At 40.0% G+C, this 15,363-nt stretch overlaps 1 protein-coding gene across 1 annotated transcript in view; it reads left to right on the top strand.

Moving 5' to 3' along the window:
• Positions 1 to 15,363, top strand: part of TADA2A (transcriptional adaptor 2A) — a 52,772-nt gene that overhangs the window by 17,729 nt on the left and 19,680 nt on the right. Inside the window, exons 5-8 of the mRNA XM_080826412.1 lie at positions 4,438 to 4,529; positions 6,450 to 6,607; positions 7,900 to 7,988; positions 9,427 to 9,499. Coding sequence (XP_080682538.1) covers positions 4,438 to 4,529; positions 6,450 to 6,607; positions 7,900 to 7,988; positions 9,427 to 9,499 — 412 coding nt within the window. The remainder of the gene's footprint in view (positions 1 to 4,437; positions 4,530 to 6,449; positions 6,608 to 7,899; positions 7,989 to 9,426; positions 9,500 to 15,363) is intronic.

The following is a 15,363-nucleotide window of genomic DNA, read 5'->3' as shown; positions in this document are numbered from 1 at the left end:
TATGCTATTTACCAGACTATTATGAATATAGACTTAGAATATATGACATAGACTTCTCTTTTGGATCTCATCATACCTCATGTGCTGGTCATATTCATAGTATGTAGTCAAGATAAAAATGTGTTGCTTATTAGCAGTATAATTTCACAAATCATGACTTTTTTTTTCTTGTCATCAACTAAGGGTATAACAGTTGCTAAATGACTGTGTAATCTGAAGGTCTCTCCTGTCACCTTTTTAAAATAACTTGTAGAAAATTTCAAAAAACCAAAATTTTATGTATACACTAAAATAGAATATGTTTTAGTTATCTGTTGCTACATAATAGCTACTTCAAAACATTGTGGCTTAAAATACCAACTATTTTATTGTCTCCCATAGTTCTGCGGGTCAGAATTCCGATTGGGCACAGTGAGGGTGGCTTTCACGTCCACATGATGTGCTGAGGCTAGAAGTCCACTGAGCCTTTTTCATACTTCTGGTACCTCAGAACAGCTTGAATTGGTTGGGAGACAGCTGGAACTTTTCCTTTTTCTTTCTTTCTTTTTTTAAAAGATATTATTTATTTGATAGAAAGCCTACAAGCTGGGGGCAGGGGGAAAGAGCATCTGACGCAGACTCCATGCTCAGAGTGCAGAGCCCAATGTGGAGCTTGATCTCACGACCCTGATATGGTGACCTGAGCCGAAACCAAGAGTGGCCACTTAACCAACTGAGCCATCCAGGCACCCCCAGTGGGAATATTTTAACTGTCTGGTTCTTCTCCAGGTAGCCTTAGCACTCCTCCCTCTCCCTAAGGCTGTTCCACATAGTCTCTCTGGCAAGGAGGTTAGGTTTCTGACGTGGTCATCCAGGTCTCCCAAAACCACAAAAATGGAAGCTGCCAGGCCTTAAGCAAGTCACAGGTCCAGCCCATATCAAATGGAACGGGACTGCACCAGGATGATTCTGGAAGTTAATGGGGAGCTACCATTGTAATCCAACTGCTACGTATAATACAGTGTAATAAAGTCCCATATACTTGTTACTAGCTCTTAAAATTATCAACTCATAGCCTATCTTGTTTCATCTAACCCCCCACTTCTCCAGATTATTTTGAAGCAAATCCCCCATTTTATTTTTTCTATAAATGCTTTACTAGATCTCTCAAAAATTTAATTCAAGTCACTTTTTTCATTATTCCCCAGTCGTGTCATAAGAGCTTTTTTTTTTTTTTTTTAAGATTTTATTTATTCATTGGACAGACAGAGATCACAAGTAGGCAGAGAGGCAGGCAGAGAGAGAGGAGGAAGCAGGCTCCCCGCTGAGCGGAGAGCCTGATGCGGGGCTCGATCCCAGAACCCTGGGATCATGACCCGAGCCAAAGGCAGAGGCTTTAACCCACTGAGCCACCCAGGCACCCCATAAGAGCTTTTTAAAAATATCTCTGCTCCCTTCTCTACCCCTGAAAATAATTACTCTTCTGATTTTCATCACCATAGATCTGTTTTGCATATTCTAGAACTGCATATAAATGGATTTATACTGTATGTACTCTTATTTCTGGTTTCTTTCAGCATACTTTTGAGATTCATGTTGTGTATAGTAGTTGATTCCTTTTTGTTACTGAATAATATTCAGTGGTATGAAAATGATAGTGTTCATTCTGTTGATGGACACCTGGGTTTTTCTTTGTTTTTATGCTATTATGAATAAAGCTGTTATGAACTTTCCTGTATAAGGCTTTCTGTGGACATATGTTTTTTGTCCTTGGATAAATACTTAAGAGTGGAATTGCTTGGTCATAGAATAAGTGATTACTCATATTTAACTTTTAAGGAAGTGTCACAGAGTTTCCTAAGTGGTTGTAGTATTTTACACCTCTGCCAGCAATGAATGAGAGTTCTGATTGTTCCCCATGCTTGCAAACTTTTGATATTGTTGATTTCTTCATTTTAGCTATTCTTATGGGTTTCATGAGTGTGTAGTGGTATCATATTTTTTTTAACTTTTAAAATTTAATTGGGATACAAATAAGGTCCATATATTCCAATTGGTTGCTTCTTACATGTTTTCTGTTCTGTGGGTGTTCCTCTCTACCTGTCCCCCTTCCCTCACTCTTTCTTTTGTTTCTTATAGTTTATTTGATTTTTAAAAAACGTAAGTTCTCTGTCTTACAGATATTAGTACAGTGTGAATTTTGCTGTTAACATGTTCTTCGGTCTTCTATGTTTCCTGTAAGTTGGTAGTTACATATAACAGCTATCTCAGATTCATTTATGATCATTGTATAGATCTGTTCATCAGGGATTGCAAAATAGTTATTTTCTAACCCTAGCACTCTTTTTTTTTTTTTTTTTTTCCCTAAAGAGAGTACCTGCACAATAGGGAGGCAGGGAGGGAAGAGGGGTGGAGAGAGAGGGAGAGAGAGAATCTTAAGCAGACTCCATGCTCAACGCAGAGCTCAACACGGGGCTCTATCCCATGACCCTGAGGTCGTGAGTCAAATCAGGAGTCAGTTGCTTAAGCGACTGAGCCACCCAAGGGCCCCCCAGAACTCTTAATGAATTAAAATAATTCTATAAAAAGAAATGTCTCATCTCTGTGGTCACCCTGAGGTAAAGTTTGTACAGGAAAGCCAGGATAAATACCTGATTATTTCCCTTTATTTACTAATTTTGAAAATATGAGTTGGTTCCCTGGCGTCCTCTAGATATTTAGAAGATTTTATGTATTTCAATTCTTTGCAATTATTATCCTTGTTAATGCTCAAAATGTTCCATCTTTGGTTAGTGGGAGCCTCTACAAATTGGCCTCTGCATCGTTTTGACATGACCTATACAGGCTTTGAGAGCCTCTTTGCTTTCCATTATGACAAAATGTTCTAGTCTCATCTGGTACATTTTCTGACTCGAACCCAGAATCAGGTCTTTCTTTCTTTCTTTCTTTCTTTCTTTTTTTTTTAATTTTTATTTGACAGACAAAGATCACAACATCACAAGTAGGCAGAGAGGCAGGCAGAGAGAGAGGAGGAAGCAGGTTCCCCGCTGAGCAGAGAGCCGATGCAGGGCTCGATCCCAGGACCTTGGGGTAATGACCTGACCCAAAGGCAGAGGCTTTAACCCACTGAGCCACCTAGGTTCCCCGAATCAGGTTTTTCTTCAAAGAGCCCTGTTTCCTTTAGTGGGAGATAGTGTTTAGTGACTGCATACTGGGAGTTAGAAGTGTTCATTGCTACTGGGTTGGTCGTTATTTCTAGACTTTTTAATCGAATAGTGTTAGGAAATTATTCTTTTGAAACAAAATACATTGTAAGTTCCTACTAAAACTTTCAATTCAAATATAAGACTATACAGTTTCTACATAATCATAGATGTTATATCTATATCTTTCTAAACTCCAGGCCAGAAATCCCACTGCCCAATGACACCAGCAAGATTGCTTATTTGCTTTATCCCATAACACATCCGCATACAATGACCTCAGAATAACTATACCAACACTCCTGAAAACAGCATAAGATTTTTTTTTTTTGGCAGTTTTTAATTCAAAGGTGTATTCTACTAGAGATATATAATCAAAGCACTGTTTGTTTTTCTTTTTTAAGATTTTTCTTTTTAAGATTTTATTTATTTGACAGAGAGGGACACAGTGAGAAAGGACACAAGCAGGGGGAATGGGAGAGGGAGAAGCAGGCTCCCCGCCGAGCAAGCAGCCCAATGTTGGGTCATGATCCCAGGACCTGGGATCATGACCCAAGCCAAGGGCAGATGATCAATGACTGAGCCACCAGGCACCCTTCAAATCACTGTTTTAAAGTCATGTGGGATATTTTCTTTCTGTGATTTTGCCTTAAAATTAATTCATAGGTTTGTTACATTTTGCTTTTGACTCTTAGAATTTTAAATTTAGTAGTTAATGTACAATATTTATATTTCAAAGTCAGATCTACAAAACAAGGAATATTCAGAGAGGTTTAGATTCTATCCCTCCCTTTCCCATAGCTAACCACTTCTTTAAATATATTTATTCTTCTGTTTAAAAAATCATAAATATACACATATTTATATTGCCTTGTTTTTTAGCTAAGTGGGAACATACTATAATATTTATCTCTACCTTTGTGCTAAGTATAAAAAATATTTTGGGGTACCTAGATCTCTCAATTAAGTGTCCAACTCTTCATTTCGGCTCAGGTCATGATCCCAGGATCCTGGGATCGAGCCCCGCATCAGGCTCTCTCCTCAGTGGGGAGCCTGCTTCTCCTTCTCCCTCTGCCCCTCACTCCCACTCAAGCTCTCTCTCCTTTTGCTGTACTCACTCTCTTTCTCAAATAAATAAAATCTTTAAAAAAAAAAAGTGAGAATGACAGTCATTTGAGTATGAATTAGCACTACATTTCAGGTTGCTGGGTTCCATTTCTACATCTGTTCTTAGGCAAAACTTTTTTCTCCTTAGACCTCAGATTTTCCTGTTCTTGACCCCAGCTGGACTGCTCAAGAAGAAATGGCCCTTTTAGAAGCTGTGATGGACTGTGGCTTTGGAAATTGGTAAGAGCTTGGTGTTAAGGTTTGTTGTGCCCTAGGGGGCTCAGAGAAGAAGGTGCTGTTGAAGGGTAAAAGGAAGAGCTTCAGAAAGAGGAGTTTGGGGGGGGGGGGCATATGTTATTTTTCTGTTGACCCATGACATAGAGATTTGTCCTCTTCCATTCTGCATACTATTTTCCATGACCAAAATGCCTCACAGAGATATGGCATGTTTCGTTGTCCATGACTGGGCAGTTCTAAAAGGCTGCTTTGGACAGATCAATACAGGGAAGGTTGGTTATTTCTTTCTGAATACTGGGGAAGTTTAGAGTTAAATAGTTATTGCTCCTTTCTGAGTTTAGGAATTTTTCTTGACTGTGGATACCCTCACCATTTAAGTGAGTCAGACTTTAGGTAGATGGCCATAGCTTACTTGAGACTTGAGTTTGGGAGACCTGTTCTTTGCATTCCCTGTTTTTAGCTTGCAGATAAATCCAAGCCTGGCAGAACTGAACAGCACTCATTGCTGTTGCCCTAGGAGGAAGTGCCGCTTAATAATAATGTTACCACTTTCTCTTTTACCTTTTGGGAATACTTTCACACTGATGATTTCATTTTGTGAAATAGATAGTAGGGGGCACATTATTAAATTATATTTCTTTCATGAAGAATCTGAAGCTTAGGGAGTTAAGATCATTTTTCATGATCATATAGCTTATTGGTGAAGGATTCCTAACTAGGTTCTCCCTGTCCTGACTTCCTAGTATAAGTAATCTCTCCTCGTAGTCATAGAATATACTGTGCTACCTCCATTGTGTCCAGGGCCCTGAAGGAGGAAACTTGAGTTCAGTTCACATATGCTTGTATTTATTCAGCATTTAGTAACCATCATAAAATATTGTGTACTATAGGGAATACCAGAGAAGACAGAAAAAGTGATCACTTGTGAGGAGCTTGCTAATCATCTTAGGCCTAGGTTTTCATCTTTTGCTTGCCGTTCTGATGTTCTAAAATGGACGAATCTTCCCTGTTCCCCTTCCCCGTTGGTAAAGACCACACAAAAAAAGAGACTACTTGTCTGTCAACTGTGAGTAAGACACTAAACTTGGCGGTAAGGGTGGTAGAGCTAAAAATTATGACCTGTATCCTGCCCTCAAGAAGTTTATACTCCATTAGGGAAATCAAAATATATATAGGGATGATTGGAGTACATGAAGCAGAGCATAATCATGCCTTAGGAGACGGGCAAGTTAAGTACTGGAGAGAAGAGAGGTCAAGAGGGAACTTGGCGAGCTTCTTCCTTGACTCCTCCATCCCCGGGGCTTAGGACTCAGAGGTCTGAAGTACAGATTCTGGCTTTATGCACTTATGTGTTTTACTTTCCCAAGCAAGTTTCATAATCTCCTTGGGCCTCTTTTTTTCATCTGTGAAACTGTGAAACTACGTGGATAATACTAGGATTAACTTACACCATGTTGTGAATGTTTCTGGCTTAGTGCTTGGCCTGTCATTGGCACTTTGGTAAAGATATGTTTGTCCATGTGAAGTGTTCTGTAAACTATAAAACATGATGCAAATATAAAACTGTACTTATGTACATTTGGAGTGTTCTGAAGTGGTTTATTATAGCAATTCTTTCCCTGAGGCCTAGCTCACATGGAAATTTACAGATTTTTTTTAGTGATGTTCTTTGTTTTAGTGAAAGGAAAGCACTTTTTGGATATCATTTCTATATCTTGGAATAGCAGGATCTGGCACACCAGATTACACCAATATTAGTCTTCTGTTTCTCTCATCGTTCAGCTGATACCTCCATGACACTGATTTGGAGGCATCAAATTCCAGATATTTATTTAGATGGGACCTAAAATATGGAAAGAATACACCATGTTTTGACCTCTTTGTATAAATGGTCAGAGCTCTCTCTTTTGCTCATGATCGTAGGCAGGATGTAGCCAATCAGATGTGCACCAAGACCAAGGAAGAGTGTGAGAAGCACTATATGAAGCATTTCATCAATAACCCTCTGTTTGCATCTACCCTGCTGAACCTGAAGCAGGCGGAGGAGGCAAAAACTACTGACACAGCCATTCCATTTCATTGTAAGTGCCTCCCTGTATTGCTGAGAGATGCTTAGCTCATCTTCAGGCCCTGTTGCAGGAGCAGATAAACAGTGGTCTGGGCAACTGAAGAGCTTATGGAACATGGGAAGAGTTGGCATGGCAGTTACGGAGAGTCAGGGCTATAATGGGGCAGGGAGCGATCAGAGTTCCATACCAGAAATCCCGATGCCCAGAAATGGTGTGTGGTCCCACCCACTCTGAGGCTTAGGAACATACCAGTGTTCGTTAATGCTTCTATGGATAAGATGTCCAGATTGAACCAAATTTCCATGCTTTGGAGGGTTTACGATTGTAGATATGAGTTACTTCAGAGAGTCCAGTGTTTGATTCACTATTATTAATCATCCCACTGTTGAGCCCAAGAAGCAATTTGTTATTTTAGTTCGCTTAGTTTTGGCAGTAATAGCGAACTTTTTTGTTGTTGTTGTTTTTTAATCTCCTGCGGCTAAGGAACTCGTGGGTCTTCTAACAAAATGTAACTAAAACCATGATGAATTGTAAATGGACATCTTTGCTGAATGACTCCCAGAGCCCAAATAGTGAGATAACGAATGTTTTTTCAGGCCACCCTCCCCTCCCGCCCCTTTCCTCAGACTCTGTAGAACAGTTTCAGAGCTGATTAACTCAAAGCCTGATGATACCTATTTGGAAAACACTTTGGATGGTAGCATTTTGTTTTCAAATCCATTAGATCATTTCTTCCTCATAGCAACACAGTGATATAGGCAGAAGAAGTGCTTTTGCTTTATACATGAGGAAACAGATTCAGAAAGGTTAAATAATTTGTGCCTCATGGGACTAGAGAATATTGGAGGTGGGACCCAATTCCAGCTAACTTCCAAATCCTGTGGGTTTTGTTTTTTTGTTTTTTTTTTTTGCTTTTCAGTTGAGTGAGACTTGTAAATTGATATTGGTCCTAAGGGGTAAGGAAACTGAAGCAGACAGGGTACATGCTTATGTTTTTTATAATATTAAAGAGAAGATACTTGGTTTTCTTATGTTAAGAGAGCACAAATTAGAAGGAATTTCCCCATTTTATTTAGAGAATTCCCTCAGTCTTAGTTTCCTTTTTAAGAAATCGGTCTGTTTCCATAATACTTTACTTTTCTCACTTTTCTCTTTACAAAAATGTTTTGAATTTTATTTATTCTCTCAGACACTGCTTTTTTTTTCCCAAACAAAAATATTTCAGAGTATAAATGAGGACTATTTCTTGGTCACTTTTTCATGCCAGTATTTTATTAACTAACTAAGAACCTAAATTCTTCCAGCTACAGATGACCCTCCACGACCTACCTTTGACTCCTTGCTTTCTCGGGACATGGCAGGATACATGCCAGCTCGAGCAGATTTCATCGAGGTAGGAGAAACTTGTTTTTGTTTCACATGAGACTCATATCTTTTACCTGTAGGTTCCATACTGCTTAAAGGACATTTTTGAAGCACTGTAATTATAGGGCCTTTGGCAGCCACATTTCCTTCTATTTGAGTGCCTTTTCTCATTCATAGCATTTTCACATATAAAATATAGAAGTTTTCCATACCAAGAACCTGTTTCTTAAGTTGCAAAGATGTTGGCTCTCACTTCCTCAATAGATACGGGGTTTCTGCAGATACGGGGGTTCTCATTCCACCCCTCAGGTGTTTCAAAGTTGTACAATATCGGGTTGGCAAACTTTTTCCATTAAGGACCAGATAGTAAATATTTTTTGTAGACCGTAAAAAGTCTCTGTTGCAACTAAACTTTACCATTACTGTGCAAAAGTAACATAAATAATGTGTAAACAAACGAACATCCCTGTGCTCCAGTAAAGTTTTATTTACAAAAACAAGCAGTGGGCTGAAATTTGTCCGTAGGCTGTAGTTTGCTGATCCCTGTTCTCTATTCACAAATATATAAAGCAGGATGAATGTGTATAAAAACTCTATGTTCTTTGTTCATCCATGGAGTTAAAAACCATGTGGAAAGTAATTATAAGTCTCTTGATTTATCATCGGATCCACAATCACAATGCTCCTGGAGATAATTTGAAAGTTTAACAAACTACAGGGGCACCTGGGTGGCTCAGCGGGTTAAAGCCTCTGCCTTCGGCTCAGGTCATGGTCCCAGGGTCCTGGGATCGAGCCCTGCATCGGGCTCTCTGCTAGTGGGGAGCCTGCTTCCTCCTCTCTCTCTCTGCCGGCCTCTCTCCCTACTTGTGATCTCTCTCTCTCTCTCTGTCAAATAAATAAATAAAATTAAAAAAAAAAAAAAGTTTAACAAACTACAAATAATTTTGACAGCCACAGGCGGGTCGCATTTTGTTTCTGGCAGCTTATATTGTAGAGCTACCCCACAGACGGTGCTCCTGTAAATTGTACTGCGTTGAATATCAACAGATCTACCTATTGAACTATATAAGCAATATCAAATAAAAATCAAATAGAACCCTCAAAAGGTAGTAAAAAGGTAAATGAATTAATGTTGGCAGTGTACTTATCAAAATACTTGATGGCCTATTCAGAGATGTCTCAGTTTAGATTTTATGAACAGATTACTTTTAATTTTTAGAACACTAGGTTTGGACTCATAACTTTCTCATATTTTTGCTGTCTCTACTGCCTGAAAACCTCTCAAGCTTTTTCTGATGATGACTTCTTTCTTATAGTAATATCCTGACCATGTACTACTCCATTCAGTACTTTTTAACAAGCGTTTCTTCATTTGTTTCTTTTCTGTTTGCTTCTAAAGCATGGCTACTGGGAAGGCATTACTCAAAGCTGATGAATTTGGGGTGGGAATTTTTTTCCCCAAACAGGAGTTTGACAATTATGCAGAATGGGACTTGAGAGACATCGATTTTGTTGAAGATGACTCTGACATTTTACATGGTAAGATTTTATTTTAGCACATGTTTTTATTGATTGTAAAGTGTGTAGCGACACTGTGTTGGGTGCTAGGAATGAATGAAAGGATGAATAAAATATGTTTTCTGCTCTTATGGGACTCAAAACCTGGTGGGATAAGTTGCTGCATTTACCTGTTGTTGTGTTTTGACCACAATGAAAAAGGTCATTTGTGATGAGGGTGAGAATGTGCATCATGTAATGGTAGTTGGTATCCCGGTCTTGGACTGTGTGATCTTTCTCTTGGCTGGGGTAATCCTACACTGAAGTAGTTGGTTGAATGCCTCTCTCTGCTTCCTTGGAAGGAAGGGAGTCCGTGCAAATGCCTTGGAACTTCAGTAGCAACTGACGGTTCTAGATTTTCATGCTAGATGTTCACCATAATTTGTTAACCCAAATTTCTCTTAGAAAAGAAATAGAAGTTCTTCAAAGGTTTTTAGACCAAGACTGGGAATTTCTTCTTTCTCGGTACTGTTGAATTCTTGGCATTTCTGAATTCTCACCTAAGATTAGCCCTCTAAGGATTTGTGTCCATTCTTGTGTTATAACATAAGTAGTTAATGCCAGCAGAGCTCTTACAAGTGGGAGGTTAGACTTTCATTGAATCTCTTGTTTCCCCCTCTTTCCATTTACATTGAACTACCTATTTAAAATAATCCCTAATCACCTTTCGTTTTAGTCTAGAATTGAATGTGATACAATAGGTGAATAATGCCTCCTTGGATTCTCCCGTATTTCCCAAACAACATCTTTGTTGTTTCTCTAAAATCTGTATCCCAGGCAGAAAAGGCATGTAGAATCCTTGTGGAATTGTAAGTCAAGTTTCTGTATTGCATTAACCGATATTCTGTCACTAAGAAGGGCACTTGATTCTTCTCTCTGTATAAGAGCTCTTTAGGTATTTGTTACACCAGATATGGGACTGAGAAGGAGTCCTCATTAAAATTTTACCTTTAGGATTTTCTGTCTACATATTTCTTGAGCCGTTTTCTTCACAAAATTTCATTCCTACCCTTTTCTCCCACACAACTTTAAGGAAAATGGAAGTGACGCAGATGCTACTAAAAGAGGAAAGCTTGAAAGCAAACTACTTGAGCATTCACTAGATAGACAGTATTTGCTCAGTTTTCCACATCAGTCTCCTCTTTTCCAGCCCAGTAACTCACGTGCTGGTCCTTCTCCCCTCTGCGGGCGGTTCCTTGACTGCGGTGTGCGGATTGCTGCTTGGTATCTGTCAGCGCACCAGCTTTAATTAAAATGCTGTTGTTTCCCGACTTGTAGCTTTCTTATTCAGAATGCAAAAAGAAAAAAAAAAGTAGCTCCATGAATATCACCCTTTTAGATACTGTTCGAAAGTAACAACTTTCGAAAGTCGGGATTTTTCATGTCAGTATTGGCTCCCAGCCATGTCAGAGACTTGCCAAAATCACTTCTTCCCAAGTCTTCATCCTTCAGCCTCAACATTATCAAGAAAACGGTGGTAATGGTTGATATTTTATTTCACTCTTCATTCTTTGTAGAAGCAAGAGTTGCAGTTTCTTCTGGTACACTGCGGTCCTTTCTGTAACCAAGTAGGAGCAACAGTACAAAATCAGAAAGAAGCTATTGATTAGCAGTTTTTGTTTCACTTAGTGTTTCAAACCTAGACCGTACTTCAGTTTGTGTGCTTCCTACAATTTCTACAACCTTGTAAGTCGCTTGATTCTAGTTTGAACTAGAATCAAGCATCAGTTACTGTTACAGCAAGCAGCTTTAACAGAATGTGAATAGTAAGCCCTGCCTCCCTTTTCCCTCCCAGTCTCAGTGGCAGACTGTAAGATGTTCAGGTGGGCGCTTTTTAAAAGATGTTAACATTTGCAAGAGATATCACCATGCTTGAGATCAAAGGGCTGACTTGCTAGTACCACAAAAGGATGCTTTGTTACGGTCTAGAGTTCTTATGTAGCTCCTCTTGTGGCATGACCCACTATCCACTGTGGCACGTGTATGGTCCCTGAGCTGAGCACTTTCTCCCAGAATACTCAGCGAGGGGGAGGGCCTGGGAGCCTCCTCCCAGTGGCAAGAGTTTTTCTTGCCAGAGACACGCAGGAAGGAATGAGAAGGAGCTTTCTGAGCACACCTAGAACAGAGAGAGGGACACATATTTTGTGCAAATTAGGACACTGATTCTACTTCAGGCTTCTGAGTCACTGTGTGATCTTGGGCAAGTCCTTGCAATCTTGCTTGCTGGGGTTTTTTTTTTTTTCCTGTGTGTGTCCACTGCCAGTAAAGAAGGGGTTGATTAGTCAGAATGTGAATGTCTCCAATGAAAGATGATATGTAATTGAGATTGGTGTTATTACCATTCCATTACACCATTATACTCTTAATATTACTGGGTGTTAATAACATTCCTTTTATGTTCCCTCACTTTATATAACTACTGCAAGGAAACAAACTCTTTGGCTGGGTTTTATATTCTGTCCTAGGACTGAAGCCACCAAGCTCTTTTCCTCACCCAAAAGTTTTGCTATGATTCATGGAATTTGTCTAATATGAGGGGTTTGAATGGTCCATTATAGAGGCCTGGGATACAATGGAGGGATAATTGATTGCATTCCAGCCATACTAGAGGCTTCCAGAATGGGCCTGGAAAGGATACTGCAAGCGAAGCAGTGTCTGAGGAAGAAAATAAGGAAGTTCTGGGATCCTTAAATGATACCACTGTGTATTTATTGAAATAAGCAGAAATTACTGGTTCAGAAAGAGTGATGCAGAAGACTCATAACTTGGCATTCTCTTGTGTCCTGGTATATTTGGGATCTCAGTGTAGATGCACAGTGGTGTTCCTTTTTCCTGTGGGCCATCCCTCCCCAGTGTGCTTTCATTTGGGAGAATCGCTCGTAGATTTGTGGGATCCCCTTTCCCAGAGTCTCACAGGTTCTAAAACCCTGAGTATAGCATTTTCTAATCATCACTGTCCTATAACCTAGGCAAGCAACAGGTGTTGTGTGCTCCTTCCTTTGTGTTGGGTTGGTGTTTTCAACACTTCATGGGGTTGCCCATTAGGACAGATTACTCTTCCTCTATTTGGAAAGCTAATTTCAGCACAATTTCTTGGCCAGTCATGGATACTCCCCCACCTTTTTTTTTTTTTTTCTCTTTTTAAACTTCTTTGGCTCATATTGTCAGCCTTTAGATGATTGAATGGTTAGTAGACAAGAGGTCCGGCGTTGTCACTGTGTATACTTAGCTACCCATTGGCAATACCCTTCCCTGTAAAGACATGTAAAGCATGTAAAGTTTTATACTTAGGATATTTTAGACATAAATGCTATTAGTAATAATAGCTGATACTTACAGCCCTTACTGTTTGCCAGGTACCATTCTCTGCCCTTCATTCATGTGACCTCATTTAATCCTCACAGAACTCTTTGAGTTCGGCATTATTGTCATCATCATCATCATCATCATCCATCTCCACATTTTATAGATGAGGAAACTGAAGGATGGAAATATCAAGTACCTTGCCTAAGGTCATATAACCTGCTAGTGACAGAGCCGTCTCCAGAATCTGTGTTGTTAATATTGTACAATGTCGATCATCTTTACAGCCTTGCATTTTTACTGCTGGGTTTTTTGGTGTGTTTGTGAGATGTCACATATGTTATCCTCTACAGCTTAAGCACACTGCGAGAAGTAGGAGTAGATATTTTCCCATTTTACATTCAGGGAAGCACACAGAGGGCTTAAGTGACTATGGGTTGCTACTTGCTAACTTTAACCATTAGGTCACATCATCTTCTCTCCTTCCCAGAATTAATTGTGTACATATTGACCAAAAGCTTTTGGGAGAAATGACTTTTAAAAAGCTTTGCTTCTGGGGAATACCTGAGTCACAGGTTTGTGCTTGTGTGTTTGCAGTAGGGGGTTTGATTGGCTTCCCTGCAGTTAAGGTCTCTGAGTTGGTCGGTTTTCTTGCCAAGCGAGCAGTAAGTGCCTTCTGTCAGGAAAACAGAGACATGTTGCCAGCTATTTTGAACAATGTTAGAAATACACTGCAGTGGGAAGGAACTGCCTCTGACTTCTGCCCACTTCTTGAAATATTTTAAGGCCAGCCGTTTAGAAACTTTGTGATTAGTCCCCAGTGTAATCACACAGAGACAATTCTCCCCTGAAGCTGAGATTTCAGGAGTGAATAGGTTATGGGTGGTTTTGGATTGTTTGTTTTTAATGATTTCTGGTTCTTTGTTTGCCCGCTTTCCTGGAACTTCCAGTCACTTTAAGTAGAATGTGAGCCAGTGATTCTCGTTCTTTCAGTGTCTGCCTTCTCATTTCTGTTCTGCCTGCTGTGCTGTGGTCCTCCCTGGGTTATTCATGCAGTTAAGATTTTATAATCAGTTGCTGCTATCTGAGTGTGCTTTATAAAGAAGAGAGACAGCTTCGAATATGCATTTTCCTCTGGGAGAATTCCAGTTCTTCCATTTGTTTCTGTGTGTGCCTTTCCTTCCCTTTGTTCTCCAGAGCCAGTTGCACAGTTCAGACTATTGAAATGATCAAGCAGTGGAACCAGTATTTATTGATTTTTTTTGTAGTCTCTTCAGTTTTGTTTTTCTTGTGTGAAGTCATTCCCACGCAAATCTCAGGAAACAACCTGATAAGTTAATATCTTAGAAAAATTACAGAAATACGTTTTAGAATGAGCAGTAATTTCCACTGGATCTGCAAGTCATTTTTTTTCCCCTGTTGAACTCATCTTGTTATTGGATAGGTAAATAAGATAAGACCCACAAAGAGCTTAGAACATGATAAGTACTCACTCAGCTTGTATTAGCTGTTTGTGTAGTTCCCCCCCCCCCCCCCTTCTTTTTTGGCTTTTCCTGCCTTGAACTGTTGACTACCTAATTCTGTTACTCATCTGAAATAGAATTAGAGTCCACTGTAAAACTTGTGTTTGGTTAGAGACATATCCTCTCCTCTCTGTTCATACCTGCCTGTCCCACCACACAGACATTTCAAGTGCATCTCCACCAGCACAGCAGTCTAGAGCTTATCATCCCACAGCAGGGTATTAGAAAGCAGTGGGGCATTTCATGGTACCTGGGCTTTTCTGTGGAACAACCCCATACATCAAGAAAGCACTGACTTGGGATGCCTGGGTGGCTCAGTCGGTTGGGCTGTTATCTTCGGCTCGGGTCATGATCCCAGGGTTCTGGGATCGAGTCCCACATTGGGCTCCTTGCCCCACAGGGAGCCTGCTTCTCTCTCTGCCTCTGCCTGCTAATACGTGCTCTCTCTCTCTCTGACAAATAAAATCTTTTAAAAAAAAAAAGAAAGAAAGAAAGCACTGACTTATAGAAAGCGTTCTGCTACCTAAAAAAAAGTTTGAAAACCATTGCCTTAAATCTTGAATCTGATATTCTTGAATTATTTTTAGTTGTGGACAGTTGTGAGAAAAAATAAAGCAGTGTTGTTTAACTTTTTGAACTTACTGGATTGCCTGGGTGGCTCAGCCAGTTAGGTATCTGCCTTCAGCTCAAGTCATGATCCCAGGGTTCTGGGATCGAGTCCCACATTGGGCTTCTTGCTCAGCAGAAAGCCTGCTTCTCCCTCTCCTGCTCCCCCCTGCTTGTGTGCTCTGTATCTCTCTCATTATTAATGACTTACTAAAAATAAATTTTATTTATTTATTTGAGAGAGAGAGCAATAGTGAGAGAGCAGGAGCAGGGGGTGGGGAGAGGGAGAACCAGGCTCCCTGCTGAGCAAGAAGCCCCCCACTTAAACCCGGGACCCCAGGATCATGACCTGAGATGAAGGCAGATACTTAACTGGCTGAGCCACCCAGGTACCCCTAAATAAATAAAATTTTG

This window comes from Martes martes (genome assembly GCF_963455335.1).
Source record: "Martes martes genome assembly, chromosome: 16".
Classification (NCBI taxonomy): Eukaryota; Metazoa; Chordata; class Mammalia; order Carnivora; family Mustelidae; genus Martes; species Martes martes.
This window is presented reverse-complemented; position numbering and strand designations above follow the sequence as displayed.